The following is a 9,771-nucleotide window of genomic DNA, read 5'->3' on the forward strand; positions in this document are numbered from 1 at the left end:
TCAAGTGAGTAAGAACTTAGACCGAGGTGACAGTTCGGGTGGTCTGCCGGTGCAGTGCGCCCCTCCTCTGTGTCTGAGGGGGGACTGGCCCCTGCAGGGGACCGCTGGGCTCTCCTCACCGTGTCCACCTTACCCAGGCCTGTGTGGCTGTGCCAGTGTGGACCACTCTGTTGTTCTCATGCCAGGCTTGCCCGTGGGGTGCTCTGGGCCCATTGTGGCAGCAGGCAGTGTCCCTGGAGGCCTGACTCTCCCAGGGAATGTGGCTGGACAGCAGGCAGGACTGGATCGCTGTCCCCTGTGGGATGACTCCCCCGCCCCATGGCTTCTCCCAAAGCATTTGCCCCCTTCCCAGCATCCCCTAGGCTTGAGCTCGGACCTTGGAACAGAAGACACGGGCAGAGCTGTCTTCAGGTCTCTGCTGTCTAATGCCCCAGACACGGAGCTGCTCCTGGCTGCCTTCCCAGGAGATGGAGGGGTGGCCATGCGCAGTGAACCCGCCTGGAACCGTCTTGCCTGGTTCCCAGTTTGTGCCTGAGCCCCTGTTTGGGTCCCACCTTGGCCTCCTGTCTGCAGCCCTCTTTCTTTGGGTGGAAGGCTGACCTGCCTCAGCAGCCTGCCATCCCTGCCTGTCCTTCAAGGCCATCCCTTGGGGAGAGGCCAAGTGCACGTCAGCAGCCCCCAGCCCTGCCCCTCTCTGCAGCGGTTGCTGAAGTCATTCCTGGCACAGGCTGCTGGCACGGGCCCAGAGAGACACATGAGGCCATGTTCCCTGCCTGCCTTGGATGCTGAGGACGATAAGGGGCGCGGGGAATGCTGCAGGCTCTGGCCACAGGGACCCCAGGGGGAAGGGGCACAGTCAGGGCGGAGCTGCGTCTTGCTAGGTGACGGCACACTGGCCTGTGGCCGCATAGGTGGCGTTTCCCCATGGGAGTTTGCAGGGACCCCAGTTAACAATGGTCAGCACCTGGCTTGGCTGATGCTGATGCCAGCCCTGACCTTCTGTCCCTTGGTTCTCACAATAGACAGTGAAGCAGGTGGACCCCATTATTTTCACTGTCCAGATGAGGAAATCGCAGGCCCCAGGGGTTGAAGCTCAGGCCTGGCCCCGTCTGTGCTCTTGATCTGGGATGGTGCTCTCCTGGGCCTTGTGTCTGTGAGCTGAGGGGCGTCCTCCTCCTCCTCACAGTCTGCTAGTCACTGTAGGTTTGCACCCCCTTCTACATTCCTTTCTTCCTCCTTGAGTTTTCTCAGCCAGCATCTCCTTATCGCGTGTATTGGGGCAGGAGGGCGCTGTATAGCAGACAGGGGGGTCCCAGGGTTGAATCCCTCTCTCTAGAGTGACTCATGTCCTCCTTTGTTAAATGGACATAATGACAGCCCCAGTTCATCTGCAGGTGCTGCCCCGTCCCTGGCAGAGGAGATGCTACAGCAGCCCACCTCTGCCGCACCTGGCCCCTTGGCCTCTTTGTCTCAGGTGGGCACATTCGGGGACAGGCCTCGACTCTGCTCTCTGGCCTAATCCATGCCAGACTCCGTGAAGTTGAAGGAGCTCAGAGTTTGGGAGGTTGCTTGGCTGTGCCAGAGGCAGGAAGAGAGGGGGGCCTGAAGGTGTCCCTGATGGAACAGGGAGGCCCCGGGCCCTTCCTCCGGCCCCTCAGTCCTGGGACTCTTGGAGGGGCTTGATTGGGCCCTGTCTTGTTCTAAAGAGCTGTTCGGGGTTTCCAACTTCACGCCGCCTTGATAGGGTGTTGGGGATGGACTCCCGCCCAGGCTGGGGAGCAGAGATGGTGCTGGGGACCTTCTCAGGACAGGAGAGGTAGCCTACTACTCAGGTCTTGGATGCTGCTGGCCCCCGGTCATCCCTGTGCCTACCCAACAAGTCAGCAAGTCCCTGGTGGCAGGACCCAATCCTTGGGCCTTGGGAGGAGCGAGCATGTGAGAAATGGGCAGGTTCCCTGCTTACCCAGAGGCCTGCACGGGCTCAGGCTCCTGCCTGGGCCTCTGCCCCCCAACAGAAATGCCAAACCCGGTTTTTCTTCCCCTGTTGTTGGCCTTGAAGGTTCAGAGCAAGTATCTGCTGGGAGCTTCGAGCTGTGGTGAGACCCTGGGGTGGTCTCCATGGGGTCTGGCCTCAGTGTTTACTTGCGACATGTGGGTTAAGTGGGTTCCCTTGCCCTCGGAAAGGCGTGTGGGTCCTGAGCCCAGCCCTCCATGGGCTTGGTGCATCCGTACCCCTGACCGCTCGGGGCTCCGCCGTGTCTGTGCGTTTATCCTTCTTGTCACGTGAAACAAACAGCAACGCCAGCCCTGTGGTTGCAGGGGAAGTTGCCGGTCTTGCTGCTCGGCCGCTCCTCGGAGCTGCGGCCAGGAGAGTTCGTGGTCGCCATCGGGAGCCCGTTTTCCCTCCAAAACACCGTCACCACAGGGATCGTCAGCACCACCCAGCGGGGCGGCAAAGAGCTCGGGCTCCGGAACTCGGACATGGACTACATCCAGACGGATGCCATCATCAACGTGAGCCGGGCTCCCCCCTCCCTCCACCCGCTGGGGACTGGGGCAGGCTTTGGCCAGAGGAAAGTCAGGCTTAGAAACCAGGTGTTGAGTCAGGATCCTTGTAGCACGGGGGTTCCCTCTGAACCTCTGAAGCAGAGGACGCCGAGGGTTGGCAGCACCCAGAGCGATCCCTGCCACTCCTACAACAGGGGGATCCTCATCCTGCCCGGGCAGGTGGCCGGCTGCCCTGCCCCACCGGCCCACTGGGCACATTGAGGATGTGCAGATCCTCCCTTTCTGGCAAGAGGGCCACTCACTTCGCAGGGCCCTGTAGCCTCAAGGTGGCCTGAGCCCTTGCCCTTGCCCTAGGCCGCAGTCTGAGCGCCGGGCCTGTGCCCCCATGCCCTCTCCTGAGACTGGAGCTCTCGGTGCTGCTTCAGAAATGGACTCCCTCGAGCACCCCGTTTCTCTTCTTTGTTTCTGAGAGGCAACTCCCCCCACCTCTGTCTGAGAAGTCAGAAATGGTGTGTTCGTGTAGCCTCTGCCCCTCGTAGGTTTTATTCTCAAACTTCCTTCCAATCTGCATGAGGTTCTGGAACCAGGACAAACCATATGGATTCCAGCCCCAGCAGCAGACAGGGGACCTACCAAGGGGGCTGTGCAGATTTGGACCCCATGATCCAGGAGCAAGTGGGCAGTGGGCCTCACCCCAGGCCAAGAAAGTGGGATTAGAGGCTGTAGGGCCTCTGAGTCTAAGAGCCCCCAATTCCCCATCTATGGCAAACCCTTAAGTTTCTGAATCATTACAAATCTCAGGGAAGAACCAGACCCCGTACTCCAGGCACGGTGCTCAGAAAGCCACCAGGCAGGGACAGATTGAAGCATGTTATGACACAAGTATAACCTTTCTTTTTCTGTTTATTTCAGTATGGAAACTCGGGAGGCCCCCTAGTAAACCTGGTAAGGCCTGTCAATACCCATGTCGTGGCTTGTTTTTATCTGTGTGCATCCTGTTTTGTTTTAATTTCTTTCTGAACATGAACTTGCAAAAGCACGTTATCCAGTTCTTGTAAAGTGAGCTCTGAATGGACTGTATCTCTGCATATCACCCTATGCACCTTTTCTGGAAGGAGTAGGGCCTGCCAGAGTTGAGGCTGGGGAGGGAAGGCCCTGGGACGTGCTGGTGTTCACAGTCTCAGGCCAACGCAGTGGAGTCCGGGGCCAGTGCAGGCCAGTGAGGGAGCAGCTTTGTGCTGAAGGCCTCAGCAGAGCTGTTCGTTGTAGGGAGCACCTCCTCCAGATCCAGTCCCCAGGGCAGGGAAGCAGGGAGGAGCTTTCCCAGGCCAGGAGCCCTCCCTCAAGACCTGCAGGAATGAGGAGGAGCAGGCTGCTCACAGCATCTCCCTCCCTCTGAACGTAAATCCTTGAGCGTGAAAAGCAAAACCTGGAATCACAGACTGTCAGAGCCAGAGCGAGGCTCAAGGGCCACTTAGAGATGCTGGAATCAAGGTCATCTTGGGCAAGGCCCAGACAGCGGTGCCTCCTGCAGGGTCCCTCAGTCCCTTGGTATTGGGCCTGAAATCTCAGCACTTGCAGGAAGTGTGAGAGGTGATTGATATTGTCCCGGCAGTCTTCCCTTCCCTGCAGAGGAAACTAAGAGGTGCAACTCTGACACTGCCCTGCCCTCTGTCTCCCCGTCAGTCACAGCAGCATCTGTGGAGACACTTTCCTGCAGGGGGGGAGGGGGGCGTCAGCTCCCAGGCTCTAAGGTCATTTCTGACATCAGTGAGGCAACTATTGCCTCCAAGTCACTGGAAATGGGAGGGGCAGGAAGGCCACCTCAAGGTTCAGAGATTGAGGAAATGTATTCGCTTTGAGAGGAGCCAACATTGTGTCTTGAAACTGCACACAGCTGTGGCCTGTGCTCCGGCCTGGGGTGGGTGCTGCTTCTGAAGCTGACTGCCCATGTCCAGGCCTCTTTCATACAGACTCTCTGCTTCCCGGGGGTACCAGCTGCCAAGCCCCAGGCGACGCAGTAAGCCATTTCTCCTTGTTTCAGGACGGTGAGGTGATCGGCATCAACACTCTGAAGGTGACCGCCGGAATCTCCTTTGCAATTCCATCTGACAAGATCAAGAAGTTTCTAACCGAGTCCCATGACCGGCAGGCCAAAGGTAACAAGGTCCAGAGAGCCTGGGATTTGGAGATCAGTTCTAAAGCTTTACTGCCCCTTGATGATATGGGGCGGGGCACAATGGCAGTCCCTAAAACCAGTCGAGTAGGATCCTATCAGGAATTGAGAGGGGATGCCCAGGACTAGCCGGCCCCTGGTACCAGGTCACAGGTATTGGAGCATTTTTGTCCTGTGATCATGGATAGTTCATCTGGTTCTCATTCTAGTCTGTCTCAGACGTGGGCCCAGGTGACTTCTGTGCATTATATCAGTTATCATTACATCACTTGACTCCTGTGACCCATTAGGTAGGAATGAACAGTCCCATTTCATGACGAGAAAACTGAGATTCAGGGAGCACATTCGTTCTGCAGATGTCTGCATCCACCTGCTCTGAGGAGGCTGGGGGCTGGGTGTGGGCAGCCCACAGGGCCCCTTGCAGGTGTGATGTTTAGTTATGCTGGGGAGGGCGGAGCTGGCAGCAGTCAGACAGATAAGATAACATCACATAGCAGCAAGTGCCCCAAGAAAATGAGGCAGGCGGATGGCCAGGGAGGGACAGGCAGGACTGACCGTGGAGCCGGCGAGGCTGGAGACGCCTCCCAATCCAGACTGGGTGAGCGGGAGCCAGCGTGTGTGTGGGTGGGGGGCAGTGCAGACAGAGGCCAGTGGAGTGGGCACAGACAGCAGGCACCTGTCCCCTTGAGTGGCCATGAGCAATCACCCAGGGCGGGTGCAGGAAGCCAGCCAGGGCCAGGAGCGAGGCTCACGCCACCAAGGTGTGGGGCCTGTGCCGTGTTTTAACTGCACGGGAACAGGGAAGCTTATGACGGAGTGCTGTCACTGGAAAGAAAGGCCACTCTGGCAGCCAGCTGGGAGGGGACTGCAGGGTGAGGTGGGAGCTGGAGGCCTGTTAAGAGGCTCTGGCAGTCCTCCAGGGGAGAGAGGCCTGCGCAGCCCAGGGCAGAGTGGAGGGGGAGGGGGGCAGAGAGCCAGCCTGGGGGAGGGCCAGAGGTCAGTGACAGCGAGGATTAAAGACCTCTCCTAGGGTTTTGTCTACTAACTGAGATGGAGGGACTTTTCCAAGGTCCCATAGCAGGCAGGAGTCCAGCCCAGCATGCACCCCGGCCCCAGCCCATGCTGCTCTGGCCCTGACCCTGTGCTGCAAACTGTAGCATCAGACCCCTGGCTCCTGTGTCCCCGCCACCCCTGACAACTGGGCTGACCTGTTGTCCCTTTTGTTACACCAGGGAAAGCCATCACCAAGAAGAAGTACATAGGGATCCGAATGATGTCACTCACATCCAGGTGGGTCAGCAGGAGCATGTCTGCCTGCATTGAGGTAGCCCCGAATTCCACCAGACTGGCACCCCGAGAGAGAAGCCATCTCAGCTTCTGCTCAAACTTAAATCCCACTGGGAGGAGCAGGGCTGTTGCCTGGCCCTCTGTTTTGTTTCCCCCTGTTTCTGTCCTCTGGAGGACTCTGCCTGCTCTCAGACGTAGCCTGACCAGGGCTGGCCCTCACGCTCTCAGGCCGCCCTCTCACCACTTGTTCTGTTGAAACCCACATTCCAGGAGTTCCCCACGCGCCCGCCCAGCCACAGAGCACCTGCCTCTCCTTGGCCTTGAGGCTGTGGGACAAGGCGGGAGGAATGCCAGAGCGGGCCCCCGCCAGGGACACGGTGACTGATGGGCTTGTTGTCCTGCCTGTTGCCAGGCGCATGCGAGCTATCGAGCTATCGGGGGAGCCTGGATGGGAAAGGGGTATCTGTCCCCTCCCCAGCACAGCAGGAGCCGAGTGGCAGGAAGCTGGAGGCATTCACAGACATGTGGCTCTGTTACTAGCTCATCCTCACTGTTAGCACATTGTGATGCGTGTTTTGGATGATAGCACCTTCCTTAGAGTTCCAGAAGATGGGACGGTTTTCCAAGATTAAAGTCACCCAGTTAGTTATCTCTGGAACCAAAGAGGCCCGGGTGCAGGGACGGAGCGCAGGCTGAGTGGTCTGGTTTCCCAGCTCTGTCGCTTCCCAGCTGTGACCCCGAGTGCTCAGGCCCCTTCTAGGATGGGGATAGCAATGCAGGTGTTCCTGCTATGCAGCCAGGTTTGGCTCCGTGAACGGTGGCAACTGTCACCAGCCACAGTGACTATCATATGCTTACTCTGTGCCAGGAACTGGGTTGGGCACCTTACCTCGATGGCCTCATCTGAGCCTCATCACAACCCATGTCCTAGAGTATACCATTACTAGCCCCATGTTGTAACCGAGGAAGCAAAGACACAGAGAGGTTAAGCAATTGCCCATGGTAACACAGATAGCAAATAGCAGAGAGCTAGGGCTGTAGACCAGGCCAACCATTAGACTGTCCTGCTCCTTCAGGGTAATTGCTATTAACTGACTAATAAATAACAGGAATAATAATAATCAAGTGCTTCCTTACTGTCACATAATAACCCTCTGACTCTCATGGTAGAAGTTAAACTCGTAGAATTGGAACTCTCAAAGGGATTCTACTTAGGACTTGGGGCAAAAGGCCAGTGTCAGCAGAGGACAGTCTGTTGGTACTTGATGTTAACACGAGTCTTTTTCTCCTGGCAGCAAAGCCAAAGAGTTGAAGGATCGCCACCGAGACTTCCCTGACGTGCTCTCGGGAGCCTACATCATTGAAGTGATTCCCGATACCCCCGCAGAAGCGTGAGTGCCACGTGCTTTCCTCATCTCCTCATGGAGCACTGCCCTCTTTATACTGGCTCAGTGATTGTGTCCACTCTTGATAAATGTGGTCAAGGTCAGCCAGGTCACCTGATCTGGTCCGCAGCAGGACGCATTCATGGAAGGGCATTTCCTGCCTTCCAAGGTCCTCGCTTCCCTAGGGGTCATCAGGTGGGAAGAGCCAGAGCAGGCCCTTCAGGAGACTGGGAAGGCTGGCTGGGGAGAGAGGGTTCATGCAGCTGAGTCCCCACGACCTCAGGACCTGTCTGAACCTTTAGAAGAGTAACCCCCAGTGACGTCAAAGCAACATGAAAGAAGTATTTACATCAGTGATCAGGGTGTGGGACCTGCACTGACATAACGTCCACAGGGAGGGTAGGACCGCAGAGCAGGCCCGGAGATAACCTGGCCCACTGCCTGCTGTCCTGTGGTCCATGGGCTGAGATGACTTTCGCATCTTCACTTAAGCTGTAGATATTCCAAGGCAATGATAGCATTTTGTGGCACGTGAAAAGGATACGAAATGCAAATATCAGTGTCTACAAGTGTTTTCCTGGAATTCGGCCCATTAGGTTACAGACCGCCTGTGGTGGTTTTTGTGTTGCTGTGGCAGAGTCGTAGCAAGACAGACGGAATGGCCTGCGAAACCCAGATATCATTTCCTATCTGGCCTTCTATGAGGAAAGTTTGCACCAGACCATGAAGGGCCATGATGGCATATTGACACGGTCATCTAGGAGCTAAAGTTGCAGCTTCAGTTTGTGGAGGAAGTGCCTCCTAAGAGAAGCATTTGCCCATCCTGAAGGAATTGTTCTCTGGGCTGCAAGGCTCATTATAAGCAATTTGGCCACGGTCACAGTGTGTGGCAGATGGGACCTAATGCATCCTTGCTCCCTTTGGTATGTCATAAGATTACAGGAATGCCGTAGGGACATAGGAATTTCTGCCATGATTGATGATTTGGCCTGTAAATCTCAGAAGGAGATACAGGGCACGGGTGATTTAAAGTCATCCTTTCCTGAATTCAACCCACACCTGGTCACCCTGGGCCTTTTGGTTCTGTGCTGGGCCTCTGTTGATGTAGAGTTAAACTATGAGGAACTCAAACTTGACCCTTGTGTTTCCTGTGCGTTGCAGCGGTGGTCTCAAGGAGAACGACGTCATAATCAGCATCAACGGACAGTCGGTGGTCTCTGCCAATGACGTCAGTGACGTCATTAAGAAAGAAAATATCCTGAACATGGTTGTTCGCAGGGGCAATGAAGACATTATGATTACAGTGATTCCCGAAGAAATTGACCCCTAGGCAGAGGCATGAGCTGGGCTTCATTTTTCCCTCAGAGACTGCGGTGGACCATGCGTGAAGACTCTGGGCTGGTGGCACGGCGTACCCGGGACTTTGGACCGCCATTCTGCTTGTTCAGTGGAAGTGCCCCAGCCAACAGATCCCTTCCTGATAGTGTTCAGGCAAAACAAATGTAATGTTGCAGATTCTCAGGCAGAAGCTCCGCCCTTCTGTACCCCATGTATGCAGCGTGCTTTATCTTGCCAGCTTGGGCTCTTCCTGCTTAGACAGTCAACACCTGTCTCCTCCTTTAACCGAGTCATCGTCTTAGTCCAACTAATGCAGTTGACGCATCGTGTAGATAAGAGGAAGGCCTCGCAGGAGCCAGAACAGTCCTGGGCATGTTCGTGCTTTCCTCTGAGTCAGCACCCAGAGGAGGAGGATGCTCAGAGACCATGGATGGGTGGATGCTGGCTTCCCAGACGGCCAAGTCCCTCTTTTAGGAATCTTCAGAACTGGGAGTGCGATGACTCTGAGTTTGAGCTATTAAAATACTTCTTCATACATTGCTCTCTGGTGTGCTTCTTTTAACAGCTGATTGCACTCTTTTGGAAACAATCATAATGTCAGTGGCTCCTCATTAAACCACAATGTCCATGCAGGGTTGGGCTCTCAGTCCTACCAGTTATTTCAAAACTATCCTTTCGGATTTACCCGAGTTATACAACCCTGCTTGGCCACCAGCTTTGTGATTGAGGGCCGCGGGACAGTTCTGCACACATCTGGAGCTCTTCTAACTAGACAGAGGCTGTTGACCTCATATATCATGCAATCAGTCAACAAAGATTTTCTAGGCCTCTGCTCTGTGCCAGGCCCTGGGCCAAGTGTGGAGGGCTGGGCCAGAGCAGGACAGAGGCAGGACAGTCAGCTTCGACTGAGAAGCCAGTTCTCTTCCTGGAAGGCAGTTTGGGAGAGCAGGACAATCCCAGGACTGACCCCTTCTAAGTCCCCAGAAGGTACAGGGCTGTGGTCCACCCTATTTGTCCTGGGTCTGAAATAAGAACTAGACCTCAAGCCGCAGAGTTTGGAGCAGTGTTTCTCAGTAG

At 55.9% G+C, this 9,771-nt stretch overlaps 1 protein-coding gene across 1 annotated transcript in view; it reads left to right on the forward strand.

The window, feature by feature from the left end:
• The window catches only part of Htra1 (HtrA serine peptidase 1), a 45,629-nt gene extending 36,400 nt beyond the window's left edge, over positions 1–9,229 (forward strand). Inside the window, exons 4-9 of the mRNA XM_077105325.1 lie at positions 2,320–2,514; positions 3,421–3,453; positions 4,553–4,667; positions 5,917–5,974; positions 7,267–7,362; positions 8,518–9,229. Coding sequence (XP_076961440.1) covers positions 2,320–2,514; positions 3,421–3,453; positions 4,553–4,667; positions 5,917–5,974; positions 7,267–7,362; positions 8,518–8,686 — 666 coding nt within the window. The 3' untranslated portion in view covers positions 8,687–9,229. The remainder of the gene's footprint in view (positions 1–2,319; positions 2,515–3,420; positions 3,454–4,552; positions 4,668–5,916; positions 5,975–7,266; positions 7,363–8,517) is intronic.
• The last annotated feature ends 542 nt before the right edge of the window (positions 9,230–9,771 follow it).

This window comes from Callospermophilus lateralis, chromosome 15, assembly GCF_048772815.1.
Source record: "Callospermophilus lateralis isolate mCalLat2 chromosome 15, mCalLat2.hap1, whole genome shotgun sequence".
NCBI lineage: Eukaryota > Metazoa > Chordata > Mammalia > Rodentia > Sciuridae > Callospermophilus > Callospermophilus lateralis.